General features: G+C 42.2%; 1 protein-coding gene across 1 annotated transcript in view; it reads left to right on the top strand.

The window, feature by feature from the left end:
• ATP10A (ATPase phospholipid transporting 10A (putative)) overlaps positions 1-18,516 on the top strand; it is an 895,063-nt gene that overhangs the window by 801,759 nt on the left and 74,788 nt on the right. The window contains exons 13-14 of the mRNA XM_086934179.1: positions 5,031-5,212; positions 9,656-9,980. Of these exons, the coding sequence (XP_086790305.1) occupies positions 5,031-5,212; positions 9,656-9,980 (507 nt within the window). The remainder of the gene's footprint in view (positions 1-5,030; positions 5,213-9,655; positions 9,981-18,516) is intronic.

The raw sequence follows: 18,516 nt of genomic DNA, 5'->3' as shown, positions 1-18,516 counted from the left end.
TCTAAGGCCCAAGTCTTGGAGTATGGGAGCGACTCACCCCTACCCCTCTGAGGCAAAATGACCGTACCAGTGCGGTCAGAAAACATTGAGATTACCATTGATATCCATGTAATTAACCAGGAAGTAGACAAACTGCTCAGTAGCCATGCAGCTGAAGACCTGGGTCTAGAGATGTTTGCCAAGAGAATACAAGCAGACCAGACGGAAGATTTACTGGGCCAGTTTGAAGACCTGTTCAAGGGGCTAGGGAAGATAAAGAGATCCCCCATCCGACTACACCTAGACCCGACTGTCCCGCCAATGGCCCTTCGACACCGGAGGATCCCGTTCCACCTACGGCCTCTGGTAGAAGAGGAATTGCAGAAACTAGAAGACCAACGGGTCATAGAGTAACTATCCGGGCCCACACCATGGGTATCACCCATGGTGTTTGCAGAAAAACCTCGCCAACCAGGGAAGATCAGGCTCTGCATTAACATGCGCCTTATCAACAAGGCCATTCGCCGGGTATACCACATAACGCCGACCATGGATGACATTGTGGCTGACCTGAACGGATCCAGATGGTTTTCAAAGCTGGATCTGAATGCGGGTTATCACCAACTACCCCTTGACAAGGACAGTCGTTACATAACAACTTTGAGCATGCACCTAGGTCTCCGGAGGTACAAACGGCTGACATTCGGAATATCCTCTACCGCGGAAATACTCCAGAATGCTGTCAAGAAAATACTCGTAGGACTACCTGGCGTCCTGAACGTGAGTAATGACATCCTCATTCATGCCAAGACAATGGAAGAACACTACCGGCATGCGGGAGCCACGCTGAACAGACTCCTAGACCACAGAGTCACCCTCCACAAAAAGAAGTGCTTGCTTTTCCAACAAAAGATATAATTCTTCTGATACACATTTACCCAAGAAGGCATACAAGTCGATCCACGGAAATCCCAAGCCATCAAGACCGCAGCTGCCCCACTCTCTGTGGCGGAAGTATGCAGTTTCCTGGGAATGGCCATGTACTGTGGCCGTTTCATTCCGGGCTTGGCAATCCTTGCAGAGCCCCTCCGAAACCTCACTAGGGCAGATGCCATGTGGCAGCGGGGTCCAGCTGAAGAGACGGCGTTCCAAGCCGTCAAGAAAGCTCTCCTCGACCACACCACACTGGTGTACTTCAATCCAAATATTGGTAGATGCCAGCCCGTGGGCTATGGGGCTGTCCTCACTCAGGAGCAAGAGCCGGGACGATGGGCCGCCTTAGCATAGGCCAGCAAAGTGCTATCTCTGACAGAGAAGAGGTACTCTCAAATCGAGAGAGGCCATAGCCATCCGGTGGGGTTGCAGACACTTCTACCTGTACACCCATTCTAGGTAGTCACAGATCACCAACCACTGGTGCCTCTATTCAAAGGATCAGGGCCTCACCCGCCGCCACGCATCGAAAGGTTCGGACTGGACTGTTCCCATGGGGCACAGGGTCAGAGCTGATTTGCATATCGCCATTGTCTAACCCAGGGTGGTGTGGAGTGCAAAAAAACGATGGATTTGGGCCCAGATCTTTGGACTGGGGTGAGTGTGTGACATTGATCCACATTCGGTCCATCACCTGTTGTGTTTGCATATTCCGCCCTAAGTGCGCTGGGGATGCCCAGACGTGGGTCCCAGGCTCTCCACACCACTGGAGTCAAGCTAGCCGGGCTGATGAGAGGTGTTACCTCGAAACCGGTCCGGTCCTCGGATGCTTGATTCCGTTCTGGGAAGGACATGGCTTTTGTAGTTCGGACTGGACTGTTCCCATGGGGCACAGGGTCAGAGCTGATTTGCATATCGCCATTGTCTAACCCAGGGTGGTGTGGAGTGCAAAAAAACGATGGATTTGGGCCCAGATCTTTGGACTGGGGTGAGTGTGTGACATTGATCCACATTCGGTCCATCACCTGTTGTGTTTTCTTAATACACTTGCGTAGCATATGGTGTCTCAATGTAGTCTCTTATTAGATAAGAGGTTTGTAGCCTGACTAACTGGCCCCTCTTATTATTTCTATTGCCATACTACTTTGGCTTGTTTCCATTGATGCCTGAAAGATTGTGTTTTATATAGCGAAAGCATAGTAAAATCCTTTGTTACACCTTTAAAAGACGCAAACAAATATGTGTATGTTAATCTTTGAGTGGCATCACACTTTATATCTGTGATGACTTTAGCAATGAGAATACAAACACCATAACTGCATTTTTTGCTATCTGTATTGTCAACTTTTTAAAAACTTTAAGAAGAACAATTTTAACTTCTTGAGGTGATATTCTACATCATTTTTCAGGACAAATTTTATTTTGGCTAGGGATTTTATCCGATATTTTTAATCAGTGTATTCAGTTTTAAAGATATATTTATACAGTTCAGTGCCTCGTATGAATGCGGTATTTTGAATCATATTAATCGTATAATGTCTAAAGTGTAGTGCCTTGTGCCCGGTACATTTAATTTGTATTATATATGGTTCTAATTTTTGTAAGTTATCTCTTTCTCATTATAGAATTAATACAATGCATATATTATTATCGTTGATTTAATTTAATCCCACAGATCTTTGAACTCTACTTTTATGACAAGGTTGTGTTAAATCTTATATTTTAATTATAGACCAGGCCTATATTAAGCCTGACTATATGGTGATCTTTTAAACCATTTTTTTAAAATGTCACTGTCATTTTAATGTGTTATGTAGGACAGGTGTATTTTGTACTCCTTATGCTATAGCCCTAATACGTTTATTATTTGGTACTTTTGATCAATGCCAGATCACTTGTGGAGAAGTGTGGCTCACCGGTTAGAGGAGGCAGTCCATGGTGCAGAGGTCAGACCCGGGACCAGGGTTCAATCCCTGACGCGGCAGGGCCTTGAGCTCAAAATGTCCATGGACTCGATAATTCTTGCCTTGGCGCCTACTCGAATCGTGGGTTCACACTCTGCAACTCTGGGCAATAGCTTGCTTAATCTCCACTACGGCCCCCCTGTGATGGGATGCCTGGTCTTCACCTTGGGGATGCCCAGTAGGGGTAATCTTGCAGGGAACGTCCAGGACGGGTTCCCAAAGCAAGCGCCTTGAGACCTTACGGTGAAAGGCGCTATATAAGAACGTATGATTTACGATTTATTTTTTACTTGTCCCCATGACCTCACCAGGATATCTTTTGTTTCTGCTGAAGGCCCGTGAAAGATTTACACACTTATAAATTTGCATAGGTACATGGTCTTCAAGCAGCCAGGGCGAACCACCATTGTGGCTGGAAGTGTACTGCCTCACTTATGAAATACATTATTTCACTTAAGTATGAGATATCACAAGCATGTGTTAACATTAATCAAATTTGAGCAACACTTTACTTTTTCAAAATCGGGCACGAAAAGGAATAATTAGCTTGTTACACTTTTGGTCAAACTTCTGTTTGAAAACATAGCCTTCACCTCTGCAGTGCACACAAATGACTGGTACTTAGGGGTGGTAATTGCAAATTCATATACACTTGGTTGAGATGACTTTGTTCTAATGCTAAATTACCGCTGACACCAGTACTTAATTTGAGCCAGAGCTTTCCGGTGCTGAGCACCAGCACTTAATTGGTTTCCGGTGCCAGCATCAGCTCCTAATTGTCAACACCACACTTGGGGTAGTCTGCCACAAGGTGGCACTGCTCATGTAATTTAGAGATGAGCAGTATAACAGTTGTTTAGGAAAACAATATACATGAAAAAAATATTAATACCTGCCTTCCCAGACCTTCCTCTAGTTTTGGGGACCTGGCATAATCTGAACTGTCACATTTAGATGCGAGAGAGATGGTTAGTAGTTGTTTTGGCAGCGATGACAGGGGCGATGGGTGGTGCAAGCTGCAGTGGCCTGGCCCTTAATATTTTACAAATTAAGCACTGGCTGACACAACATTTTATGCATTCAGAACACTGGTTGGGTCATGAGATTGATTTAACATTCCGTAAAGTGTTTCAATCTAAGCCTTGTTTCTATAAAGGAGTTCCCTTGGCAGAACTGAACCACCCAGTTATCAAGGCAGTGATAACATAGTGGCAGATATAAAGACCAGTATTTCTTCCTTTTGTTATAAACAAGACTAAGACACGATTTATTCTTAGCCTGGAGCATCAGGCATGTAGGTATTTCCTTTGATCTGGTCGAATCTGGACACCATTTGTTACTTGTAGTAGCCTTAGTTTCATAAATATTTATTGAAGGTGTCTATATATTTATGAGAAATAAGTGTACATGTTTTACCAGAAGGTGTACTGTAAATTGACTTCAGACTGGAAGGAAACTGTGGTCAGTTAGGGGATTATGTTTTATTTCTGTTGTCTTCATTCTTTCATTAGTATACTTGGTAAAGCTCTATAGTATCTGGAGCAGAGGAGTCTCGCCTATCATCTAATCTCCTTACTGGTTTGTCTCTTTGTAGGAAGCTAGGGAGCTGCTGAGTATTGTCTTGAATTTTCTCCAGCAGAATGTCTGATCTTGGTGACATTTAGCACAAAGGCTTATACTGGGGCCCTCTCTTGGAGAGTGGGCTATATCTAGAAAGTGCTATCTATATACATCTATCCACTGTACATCCTGCCACTCGCGAGCACTCCATGGATGGGCTGTTTGCATTACAATTACCAGTCTAGGATCACATTTCTGTTCATATGTCATACGATGAGAATTAAATAGGGAAACACAATGTAATGTGCAGGGGTTCATCCAGTTTCAGGAGGATCGGTTTCTCCATGAATGTGCCCTCCAGCATATGAAAAAAGGAGAAAATATCTGTTCTTCTTCTAGTTGCATTTTTGAGATAAAATAAATACCGCATATCATGCTTTAAAAAGCTCATCGGATTTTGGGAATTATTACCCTTGTTACTATTAAATGGATATATTAGGCACAAACCTTTCTCAAAGCCCAAAGTACTTAGTTTTAGGGCTGTAATTACCATATATAACCAGTGTTCACTTATATGTGTGATTTTCCGATCAGGTGCAACTGGTATTGAAGATCGTTTACAAGATGGTGTCCCAGAAACCATAGCCCGGCTTCGCCAGGCTGGGCTGCAGATATGGGTTCTGACTGGTGATAAGCAAGAAACAGCCATAAATGTTGGATATTCGTGCAAATTGCTGGAGCATGAGGAAATCATCACCTTGAATGCGGAATCACTGGTAAGTTTGTAAGTAGCACAGATCTGTGGTAACATTTTAAAAACTGCTGTTCATTATACTGTAGCCTGCTAGGCATGGGCTGGTTTGTGGTAGACCAAGTAACCATATCCAATGCACCAGACTTGTTTTAGATATTGCAGCATTGCATTTCTTACTCTGTGAATATTTCCAGGCTCATAACCAGACCTACCTCCATGATTTTTAGCTGGTGATTGGTCTGGCTGATGAATGCCAATTTAAGCCTCAAATGCCCGACGCTAACAAGATGTCTTGCTAGTTGTAGCTGATTATATCTCTGAACACCTTTATCCCTTAATCTCCTCTGTGTTTTAGGACTGCTTGTGCCGTCTTTCAATTCACCTCCAGTAATAGTCTCCTTTTCCTCTTGTTGATCTCATCCTATCAATACTGCCAGCTCCAGTTATGCGCTTTGTCTTATGAGATCCTCAGAATAAGTGACGTTACAACGCGATCAAAATGATCGCGGTATGTAACATTGCAGTTCTTACAACGCAAGTTGTTATAATGACTTGCGCTGGATGACGCTGGACTTAGGAGTAGTAAGATTTACTATTCCAACACCAGTCTACGTACAGTAGGGAAGGTGTCGGAATAGTAAATCTTACTATTCGCTAGGTTATAGCGCCCTCCAGTGCAAATCGATGTAACGCTTGTGTTCTAATGGCAGCGTTCTAAATGCATTGCGGTGTAATCACTGCGATGTAAAAGATGTTTCCCGATCCTCGCTATATTCTCTAACCATGTTGTTTCTGACTCTTCCCTTTGCACTCTGGCCTCTCACTTTGCTACCCTTTTTGTATGCCAGGACATTTCCGTGGTCCAGCCACACACCTAACAACTCTATTTTCTGATATTAATCATATTCTGTTGCCCCTGTTGTGCTTTATCACTATACTCTGTACTTCGACTCTACTATGCTCTGATATGCACTGTAGGCTTCCAGTGTGTGTAACCTTCCATTGCATTTTCATCTACCTCTTGCCTATTATTTGATCCCCTATCAGACTGGCACCTCTTGAATGTTGCATTGCTCATCTTCACTCTTATTCTTTTTCTTACTACTTGCATGTATGTGGTGCTGTGCTGAGAGCATAGCTAGCTGCAAGGGTACCTAGATTAACAAGCAGTACATCAGAACATGAGACAGTAATGGTAGTAGGAAGCGAAACATGATTATCAGCGAGGAATAACAAAGCCATATAATTTAAAGAATGGGCATCAATATGCTAGAATATGTGTCCCTTGGGCAGATCGTGCTTTTATTAGACATCTTCTAACTATTAAATGGGATGGAATGAGGTTTTAATGATGGTTCACAAGAGGTGGTTTTTGATTTAAACTTCGAAATTTGGCAGGGAGGTGATAGACCTTAGTTCCATAGAGAAGGTCCTTCTGGGCAGCGAAATGATGCAATGTGGCACTGAGTGAGTAGTAGAAAGGTGAGTGTACAGTTTGCAAAGTAGGAAAATCCTAAGACATCAGATGAACCAGAAGAGTGCTGTGACTAATAAATGCAAACAAAAGGAGATGATGGACAGAGCGCTGAAACTTTTCAGACACTCACCCCCAGTCACAGATTTTGGTTGAATCCATCATCGCTCTTTAGTTCACTTCGCCACCCCAGTTCAGACACAACTATATGCAAATCAGTCTTGACCCTGTGCTTCATGGGAACAGTCCAGCCTATACTGCCAAGCCATGTCTTCCCTGGACCAGAAACAAGCATCCTGGGACCGATTTCTGGCTAACAGCCCTCATCAGCTAAGCTAGCTTGAATTCAGTGGCAAAGTGAGCTCGCGGCCCATGTCTGGGCATGCCCTGCCAACTTAGGGTGAACAAAGCAAACACAAGAAGATGATGGATGGAGCGCTGAAACTTTTCAGACACTCACCCCCAGTCACAGATCTGGGTTGAATCCATCACCGTCTTTTAGCTCACTTCGCCACCCCAGGTCAGACACAACTATATGTAATTCAGTCTTGACCCTGTCCCTCATAGGAACAGTCCAGCCCGAACTGCCAAGCCATGTCTTCCCTGGACCAGAAACAAGCATCCTGTGACCGAGTTCGTGCTAACAGCCCTCATCAGCCAGGCTAAAAAATGGGCTAAACAAATGGGCAGATATAGTCAAATGTATAATGTTGGAATCAGTTCTTTCAAACATAGTAGGGTAATTTAGGGATATGGAAGAAGCGGTGGTGGTCATAGTGGAATGTGAATGGTAGCTGTTGTGGCAGAGTGAAAGTTGTCAGATGCTGCATTGTAGAAGATTTCAGTGGTTGTGCAGAAGAAAAGTCAGAGTCTGTTGAAGTTTAGCCATAGATTCAGGGTAATAATTGGAGATGGGGATGTTTTTGATGAACATAATGGAACATACTAAGGTATTTTTATACGTTGCTTTTTTTACGATTAGGTACAGGAAGTGTTAGTCAAGCAGACAATAGAATGAGTTTATAGCAGAAGTGGTGTGGTTAAGCTGCAATGGAGTGCTATTCCCCAAAATCATCAATTCTTTTCCAGAAAAGTTATTCTGGTCATGGCTGACAAAATGTCAAAAATCTCTCCTTTCTCAGCTTTGATACCAAGAAAATAGACAGCAGGTGTAGGGTTCTGCTAGGTGAGAGAGATTGCTGTGCAGGGCACTCCAACAAAGCCCAGTTTTGCGTACTTCTTAAGTGAAGGCAAAGGTTTATTGATGTTTTCCCCTTGCCCAGTGCAGAAATGATTTATGTACAATAAATTTACATGAAAGAAGAGGTTTTTGTGAAATTGTCATCTCCTTGAGACGGATGTATGGCGGTACAACGCGTACCGTTACAATGCGTACCGTTACGACGCAAGTATTACAACGCAAGTCGTTATAACGACTTGCGTTGGGGGGCGCTGGATAGTGAATAGTTTAATTTACTATTCCAACTCCAGTCCCCGTGGATAGTAGGGAAGGTGTTGGATAGTAAATTAAACTATTCCCTATCCTAGAGCGCCCTCCAGCGAAAGTCGTTGTAACGGATTTCGTTGTAAATCCTGCGTTGTAACGGTACCGCGTCGTAACGGTTCCGTTGTAAAGGATGTTTCCCTCTTGAGACAAGCAAAAGTAGGTGCAGCCTGTGCCTGATGCATTTTGCCTGTACATATATTTATCTATGAATATTATTGAATGCTTTATTGATTTCACTTCTGAGTTTTTAAAGGAGATTCTCACTGATGACATACAGATTATATTAAGATTATAGTCATGCTAACAGACCTTCGCAATGACCTCAATTTACGAATGGGGCTTTAATAATGCCACAATTCTGATTATAAGATATGCCTCTCCACTACGTATTAGAATTCCCCGCTACAACTCTGTAACTGAAGCTCCGCTTCCTGACTGATGACCTAGAGGATCCCATACATAGCCCCCTCACACCCAACTCACATGACTGGCATAGTAAAGAAAGTCTGTCCTACCTCTCACCACAAGATGGAGGACAATAACTCCAGTCCTCCTGGCAGCCCTCCCTGTCTCTAACTGATATAATGTGTGTCACCATACGATATAAACCAATTCACTACCTTATCCCTCATATTCAAATGGAGAGCAATAGGATCTATGAAAGGACCTATGGATCCTTGCCGGCAAGCGAAGGGAACAAATGCAAGCTATAGCAGTTACTCTAACTATAATTTAATACTAACCAGAAAAGCTTACGAATAACTGTGAGATCTGCCACACTCCGCCGGTTACCATAGTACACTTAACATAATCCACCCTTGCAGTTCCCAAATATTCACATACCCTGACTACCAGTATCCTATAATGTCAGTGATATACAAATGAATATAAGGCTGGGCATCTTGGCAAATCTTCTTACTTGATGTCTCATAATGGCACTCATATCAAAGAGGTCTGTAACAGAGTCTATCCATGCACATTTCGGATTGTCTTCCTTCTCAACCTCCCGGTATTTCATAACATCCCAGATTGGACAAACTACTGCCACACCCTTCATCGGACTTGAATTGAGAAAATAAAACAAGAATTAGCAACACATTAAAGGAACCTTCAAAGCCTATCAGATCCGCCAGTACACGACATTCTATAAAAATTCTATCTCGCATTACCTCATCTGTCACACCTGGAAGTGCCCCATAGCACGATAACCGCACCCCTATGGTTACCTCCCGTAACATAGAAGCATCTCCCACATAGGCTTCACCAAAGACAACACACTTCAACTACACACGCCACCAAGTATAGCATGCTTTCCTCATGGATAAGTGCTTCAAGTGCTACACAGAGGAGTAGTAAGCACTATACACTTAATGCAATAAAGTGCTGTATTGCTGGGATATTGTGAGCAAAAGCTCTTGTAGTTGGGAGACATGCTTTCATCTTCCATTTTCTTACAGACTATTATTATTTGTCTTTTGTTTCAGGATGCCTGTTCTGCTTTGATTGAACAGTGTCTGCGCTATGTGCAGTCCAAGTTTCCAAATGTATCAAAACAAGCAACTAAACACATGCAATGGAGTTTTGCCTCTCGCCTTCAACACTTGTCTTCATGTTCAAATCAAGGGAGCCTGAGTTTAGTGATTGATGGAAAAACCCTTGCCTACGCGCTGGACAGAAGTTTGGAGGATTCGTTCCTGTCACTTGCCCGGAAGTGCCGGTCTGTGCTCTGCTGTCGTTCTACTCCGCTCCAGAAGAGCATGGTGGTGAAGCTGATCCGCAGCAAGCTGAAAGCAATGACCTTGGCAATAGGCAAGTCTGTCAATTACATCTGGATGTCTTATTCTGTCTGACAACTTAGTGGCATGAGAGTTGGCGTACTAACCAGACCCCCAATTCCTGAATATTGTTCTCTTCTCATTATGTAGGTTGTGTTATTTTCGAAGGACACTTCTTTTTGTTCCATCGAAGCCCACACTGGGTGAGGAAGCATTTAGCATGCATAGGTTTTTTTTCGTGAGTTGTGTCTGTCTTTGTGCTGAGTAGTTCACCAGGCTAATAATAGTAGATGACAGTGTCACACCCCTTCATGTCACCTCACATTTTTATGGCATGTGTGTGCATTAATTTTGGGTTTATTCACAAAAATGGTGGTATGTTCATCTGTAGTGTCCAGTTCAACTATTGCGATATTAGAATGTGCCTGAAATTCCCCATAAAAATATGTTTTTTTGTTTATGATTTGAAAAGTATGCATGGTTCAGCATGGAATGAATCTCGAGATCCCACGCATTTGTAGACATAAATACACGAAAGCATCACTCCTTCACAATCCATTTCTCAACCAGTTGACACACGTTTCTTCCTTTCTAATGGTCATGTCATTGAAGTTTACTGATTCTTTCCAGTTGCACTGCAGGTTTTACATAGTTAAAGTCCTCTTTATGAAAACAATTTTTTACATTTTGCTACATTTCAAACAGGGATGATGTTGCTTGAAAATGAAATATCTTGAAAAAGCAAGTAGCATTTGGCAAAACAGGAACAGTTTGTTCAATTAAACAATTCTGCCGGGAGCACAGTCACAGGCATAGGGTCTGAGTACTGTCTCAATTTACACTCAGGCTGACACAGACGTTTATACAGTTCATTGGATTTAATCAAATGTTTCTGGTGATCCTTTATTGGTAAGGAATGTGTACCTCTGTCTTTGGAGCCATAAATTAAGGTTTTGGATGAGGAATCCAGGTGGGCCTCGACCTTGTGTGGACACAATGCAGCCAATGAGCAACGTGTTCAAATGTACGGCATGGGGATCGTGTTATCACTGCGTGTAATGTATGTGCTGTGTCTTGATTGGTTAAGTGTTCCTAACTGCATGTGGCATCTGACTTATGGTGCTTTGGGGACGCACATACCCCTCCGGCAATGTGTGCTTTATTGGGGCCTATCGCTCGGGACCATTGTGGTGTCACTGAGCCTATGTGTGGGATCTATCTGGGATTTCCTTTTTGCACGTTTGTATGGTGGCTGCGTGCTACCCCACCTGTGATCTGTCAATATCTGAGTCGGGGTTGATGCAGAGTTCACAACAGGCGAATTAGTTGTTAAAGATGCAATTTTGTTTTTATACATTAATGTGTCATTATTCATATTGACGTCGCCTTTCTCAATATTAACAATGTTGCATCGAAAGATCTATCCTGTTTATTATTTATGTATAGAGGAACTGACAAACAACATTTTTAATGATCGTTTACATAAAAGTAAGTTCTCAAGTGGAGGCGATCTGGGCTATCTGTGATATGAATCTATGATTAGAAAAGATTACAGAAAATAGAAAGTGGGATATTTTAAAAAAGAGCGTATATTTCTTAGTGCTGAATACCCACGTAGTTTGATATGTCCCATACTTCATCCCCTACATTGCAAGGGAAATACACTGGGATTTATAAATCTTCAATAGTGGCCTGAGAGAGCCACCTCCCACTGGCTGCAAAAGTCTATATAATGAACCAATTACACTTAACAATTTTGCTGTGTGCAAGTCGATGTCGTGCACCCAAGTCCCAGAGGTAGAGAAGGTAACCCCCAGATAGGGAAAAGTGCTTGTGCTACTCAGGTGATTAGTTCCAATAGGGTGGGTGGCGAGCTGTTTGTGTTTTGGGACGCACACCATAATGTGTGATTTTATGAAGTTTGTGTATAAATCTAGAGTGGCTATGAAGTCCACAAAAGCAGGCACCAGGAGACGCATCACCTTCGGTGTGCACGCCATAAGCACTGCGCCTTTCGCATACTAGAGAGTAGGTAACGGCATACCTTTGATTTTGGGTACATCCCGCTTAACAGTGTGTAAAAATAGGTGAAGTTCATTGATAATTAAGATAAATAAGAGAGAGACCAAGATGCACCCTTGTCTCACCCCTGATGCAAATTTATATCCCTGGATACCTCCCCTTGTCCACTGATCCTGATTCTTGCCTTCATGTTCAGTTTGTAAGTATGCAAAAAAGTGCACTAAAACTTCATTCATCCCATGCAACCTAAGCATTTGCCAAAGCTTGGAAAGGTTAACACAATCGAATGCTGAGGATAGGTCCATAAATGCCAGATAAAAAGAGGATTGCTTGCCAAGAGTGTATTTCCCGAGCATCAAATTCAGATTTAGACGCTGCTCAGATTGTTCCCAGTTTGTTTCTAAACCCATACTTATATGAATGTAGGAGCGACTTAGCTTGAATCCATTCCTTGATTCTGTTGTGTAAAACCCTCCCTAGGATTTTAACCATGGTATCGCTCAAAGAGATCGGTCTATAGAACCAGGATGGGATCTATCACCTTTTAAAAAAATAGATACATTGATAGATGTGAACCAAGAGGAGAGCAGCGGGGAGTATGCTAGATTATTAAAAATGTTTGTTAACAAAGGTACCCAAACATCGGTGTTACATTTTATGTGATTAATTGGGACAACGTTTTGGTCCGGGGCCTTACCACTAACACTTAGGTTAATTACATCCTCTACTTCACCTAAGATCACTATTTCAATTTTAGGGAGCTAGAACTTTATGAAATGGTGACTAGGCAGCAACAAAAATGACTTTTTAATCTCTTGCTCTGTAAATTAAACCGTCTCTACTTGGTGGATACCATAACTTTCTTGGATTCGTCTTTAATTGGACTGAAGTGATAGCATATTATAAATCGATTACATAAATTAGGATTGCCTTCGTGTACCTAATATACCTCATTTAGCAGTTGTCAATTTTAAAAATCAAGATGTCATCCAGTATCAATCCTATACTGTGCAGATTTGTTTGTACCTTCCTAATGCCCTGATTATGGTAGATATTGCATTAGAATGCTTATATGCTTCATAGTTGACATTTTTTTCCATATTCACAGTCATCCCAAAATTGTCTTTCTAATGGGCATCCAATCCTTCTCCTTCAGTGCATCCTTGTCAAGTATCATCAACTCCATGACTTAGCAGTTCCGTTTGAAACACATGTTTTCCTTTTCTCAACAGTGTCTCATTCTTTAGTTCCTTAATTAGTTCTCTTTACAGATATTTCCTTTGTGTTTTACCTATCTAAGCCGGTTGTTGTCTTGACTTGCTTTGGATTCGATTTTGTGGCTCCTGAGGCTTTATTACATACAGGACGTACTATCCATGTTTGCACCTCAGCGGACCTTCAAACTTGTGCGCTGTACCCAAACAGGGAAAGTACATCCTAAGATGTTGAATGCGCTGCCCTCAAGGCAGCCACTAACTTGCGTGCCCAGGGGGCACCGCATTCAGGTGAAATATGGGCTAGCTGCTTCTAAGCCACTCTGTGTTTCACTGTACTTGCGGCAACCCACTTGCACTTTTAAGAGGGGAGAGAGTACCCCTTGCAGGCAGGTGCGGTGAGTGACTGCACCCACTTGTCTGAGGGTATCCCCTCCAGAAGGCTGCAATTAGTGGGTGCACTGTCATTGGGGCACTGTCAGTGTGCCTCTTGACAGCTTCTTTGCCGTTACCCCCATGTCCATAATACAGCGTGGGTGGTGAGGTAAAGAGATTTTCTCTTGTTTGGGCCCACACCCCCATGCAAATGAGGAAAGATATCACTGGTACTACATGTGTGCCAGCGCTATGTGTATTACAAAAAGGGTCGCACAAGCAACTGCCGCACCTTCTGTAATACCACCGTGCCTCAGGCATGCACACAGCAGGCTGCCCATCACAATTTCTGCTCACCTAGTTATCATCTGGGACTAACAAAATCATTGTTGATTTGTGCTAGAGCTTTGCCACTTTTTGAACTTGTTTATTATCAAGTTTTTCTTGTTACTTCAAAACGTTTGTGAACAGTGACATCGGTGGTGCCTCATCGGGTGACGTGAACTTTTTATTACAATTTACGATGTGGCATGTTCACCCTTGATCCAGCTGTTCAGTTATCCAGCTAATCTTCCACAAACTGCTCAATGTGTGTCCTTCTATAGCTATCCAGTATAACCACCAACATAAATTAAGTCTTTGGGGCCCGCCTTCTGCTCTCTCCACTCTTTGCTCGACCATTTTATATTTGGTCCTCTTTTTCGTTTTATTTTCAACTTCCTGCTTTCCTTTTCCTATATTTTCCATTTTCTGTACTTCTATTCTGAATTCATTCTGTTACGTCTAACAGTACTGAAACTACCATCCCTTCTGATATTCATTTATTATGCTGCATTGTGTACACTTGTCTGCAGTAGAACTCTCCTCCTTAGATATCAGAGCAGTTGTCTAGAATAATGTTCCTTTGTCCTTGCCACTCCGTTTTCTAATTTGCATACATGTCTGCCGTACATTGTAGGGATACCTGTGGTGGTTTTCCATTGGCCACTCTGTCAAGTGTTACTCCCATTGACTTCTGTCCCTTATATGAGTTCAGCTTACCAACACTCACAGTTCTTCTCCATGTTTGCTTTAGTCGTGGCTGGTCCTGCGAATCAGTAGTGGTGTGGAGGGCGGGGGGGGGGTTAAAAAAAAATTATTTACCGCCACCTCTCTTCAGTCCTCTTCCTGGCTTCTGCTGGAACAGGAAGCAGGATAGGATCCCCTGAGGCAATCACAATGCTGCAGTGCAGTGTTGTAATTGGTAAGCATCCAGGTTCCCCTAAGCCAATCACAACGCTACAATGCAGCGTTGTGATTGGTCTGAGCGCCGTGGTTCGGCACTCAGATGGGGAATGGAAGCCTGGGCATGTTCTCCACCCAGGCTGTAATGCAGCTTGGGTGCAGTGCATGATAAGTGCACATGATTGTTTGGCCGGTCCCAGAGGGCAGGCCAAATATTCATGCACACTTATGACGGTACCAATTCCTATCCTCTGCACATGCTCAAGTCAAGTCTGAATTTTTTTTTAACATGGCAGCATATAAAGAAAATGAAAAGAGTGATCCATATGATTTTTCTTTTAATCCACAGTGCCCAGCCAACACATATTTCGTCGATAGGGGTTGACCCCACGACTTCTTCAGGGCTTTCAGGCTCCTTAGTTCCTAGTTTACATATCCTCTCAGCTGGTTCTGCTTCCGACCCGGCTGGTCATTAAGTACAAAAATATCTACTGTGTCCAGGGATTCACTACAATAATGCTTAAAGTAAACCCTTATAATAAGGATCGGTGTTAACCCCGTAATGGGTCAATTTCCAGTTCGAGAATTGCATCTATTGAAATTCCATTCCAAGACTGTCTTTAGCGAGTACGCTGTTTTTCAGTATCCTGTGTCCCGAGGATGCGTACTCAAAAGCAGTCAAAAGCAGATGACAGTCACAGATCCATACGGCTTGTGTCTATGGTGACTAGGATTTCAGTCATTACTCAAAGTCATGTAACAAGTGTGCCCTAATACAACCTAAGGTGATCCTGGAATGAGAGTTGAAGCTGTACATCGCTGAACATAAAGGAGGTTACAATCGAAGAATAAGCCCTGCTCCAAGTCTCAGGGCAACCAGCAGTCACAAGGCTGTTCCTATGAAAAGTTGACCTTCTGTTTGATATTTTTAGTTAAGTATAAGTCGAAAATCCGCCTTAAGTGCAAAAAAACTAAGCTGGACTTAATGCCATCCCACCCATTGAAATCTGCAGCATAGTATACATGTGTCACGATATGGATATCCGACTTGCAGCTGATCATGGAATGCCCTGGGCTGTCATCTATCTTGCAGCACATTGCAGCCTTAAAAACTCCATGTTGCAAGTATTTCAATCTCTGCCAGTTCCCTCTGGTGTGCCTTCAAGTCCCACAGTGTCACAAAAATCACCAGTTAAACTTCTGCTGATGGGCTGTCTCCTGACACAACTGACCCAGGCCTGGACTGATGCCTGTTGAGACCTCCACCTGCCCCTGTGTCCATGTTGGTTCCTTCCATGCTAGCTTGGACACCAGCTCCATTGGCGCTAGTCTTAGATCCAGTACAACTGTTGGTTCTTCCATTCTCAACTGTTGTAGACCCGCTACAGGTCTATTTTGTTCTACGAGATTACAAAAGCACAGCCAGTTCTTATGCAACAATTATTATTATTATTATTAAATTACACTTGTATAGCGCTATCTACCCGGAGGCCTCGTAGTGCTCATAAGACTATTCTAGTATTACGAAAGGCTCGAGGTTCTAATTGAGATAAAGACCTACTTTTCCTAGTGATACTGTTGATGATGAGGCGGCATAAAGTTTACTCCCCTCTCATTATTTTAATGAACTTATATTTGAACCTACAAAATGCAACTGGGCTAAATACATCTGCTGAGAAAAAAAATTATTCTTCCCACCGCAGAAGAAAATGCCACTTTTGCAGTAGTGGTATGAAGGACCGCAGAAATCATGAACTTACTATTGCCTTCCATGAAGACAAAGGCAAATTTATCAACTGAAATTCTCCAGTCTGTGCCAGTAGTATCCCGACCACTCTTTCCATTGATGAGGACATGGACTGAGCCATATTCTGGACTTCCAGTTAGTTGACCTGTGGCTGGGCGGCATAGACCACCCCCTGGTGATGTGAATTTACTGGCTCAACGCCATTCACCTGAAACCTTGTAGTTCAGGCTTCAACTAGTACTGTCACCAAAAATGTTTTCCTTCCTCTGCTCCGGATTGAGAGTCAAGTTCTCCTCAGCTACCTTGGCCCCAGATATCTCAGAGCAGCTTTTATTTAAGGTAGGTACATCCATGCTTTGTGGGGAATGGCCAGCAAGATCTTGGCTGTCATTCTAGATGACTGCATGGCCCTGTTGGCCCAAACAATACAAGATAGCAAGGACGTGGCCAAATATGTTCTGTGTGCTAGCATGGACACAGCAACTTGCATAGGGAGAGCTGTTGGCACCATTATCATGCTTAGAAGGCACATCTGGATGAGATCATCCAGGTTTTCGGGAGATATGTAAGGGGCCTTGACAGATATTCATCTTTATTGGTCCTGGGTCGTGAAAAGGCTGATTTGGTGCTCCAAGGGTTTAACAGTAGCTGAGCCAGAGCATGATCTTTGGGCCTTTTGTCTAATGTCAAGACGCTTTACCAATGGTGCTTCTGAGGCTATTCAGAGGCCTGGCTTACAGACAATGCCATCCCTCTCAACTTGTATTACATCAACATCCTTCCAAAGTAGAGGATGCAGCAGTGGCCAAGGACACTTCCTTCCCTGCTGAACCTCAGAACCAGCTAGTAGGAGGCAGTATACATTATTTTCTCCCCAGCTGGAGATCACTCCCGACAGGTTGATCTTGCAGATTAATAAAGGAGCTAAACTCTTTTTTCATCTCCGCCCTGTGCCATCTTTCTCCCACATCAGAGCAACTTTCAGAGGATCACTGCAACCTTGATGCAAGAAGTCATGCTACTCATGTACAAGGGCGCCTTCAGCCGGGTGATGGATTTGGAGAGAGTAGAGGGGTGCTACTTTCACTACTTTCTTGTGCCAGAGAAACATGAAGACCTCTGGCATGTATTGGACTTTCAGCCAATCAAATGCCTTTGTGAGAAAAGAGAGATTCCAAATGCTCACTCTGTCTCACATTCTGTCCATTCTAACACTAGGAGACTTAATGGTGTTCCAGGACGTGCGTAATACGTATCTTCATTTACTCATCCTGAAGTAACGGTATAGAGACAAAATATCGACTCCAAAATATCGACTGGACATAATATCGAGTTTTAAATATAGACTGGACAAAATATCGACTGGACATAATATCGACTACAAAAATATCGTTTTTCAGGTAAGTGAAGTAATATCGACTGTATAAAATATAGATAGCAAAAATATCGATTTTTTAATAATATATAATATTTTATAGTGTATTTTTATGTAATAATATGTGTGAATAGTGTGTATTAATGTTATTAAATATTTTATTACATGAATTTTGTTTTGATAATAATTGCGTAATGTAATTCTGTAGCGGGTTGTGGGTTTATAGGGGAATAGGGTGGGAAGTAATTTAATAATAATTAATTAATTAATATATGTTTGTTAATATTTTTAATTAATAATTAATTGATAATTAATTAATATTAATTAGTTAATTAATTAATATAATTTTGAATATATTTTGTATTAGTAAATAATTGTTAATTAATTAATTGTAATTAGTTAATTACATTAATTAGAGTACATTTTTTATATATATAATTTTGTGTTATTTTTAAGTAATTAATTTTGATAAAATAATATTAATTATTAAAATAATTACACCTAATGTTCTAATATATTTACTTTATTGTTATTGTTAATTAATAATTAATTGGTAATTAAATAATATTGATAAATTTTGGGTAAAGGAGCATTTTTAGGGTTCAGGGTCAGT

Source organism: Lissotriton vulgaris, chromosome 8, assembly GCF_964263255.1.
Source record: "Lissotriton vulgaris chromosome 8, aLisVul1.2, whole genome shotgun sequence".
NCBI classification, from domain to species: Eukaryota; Metazoa; Chordata; class Amphibia; order Caudata; family Salamandridae; genus Lissotriton; species Lissotriton vulgaris.
The sequence above is the reverse complement of the archived record's forward strand: the minus strand, read 5'-3'. Positions and strand labels throughout refer to the sequence as shown.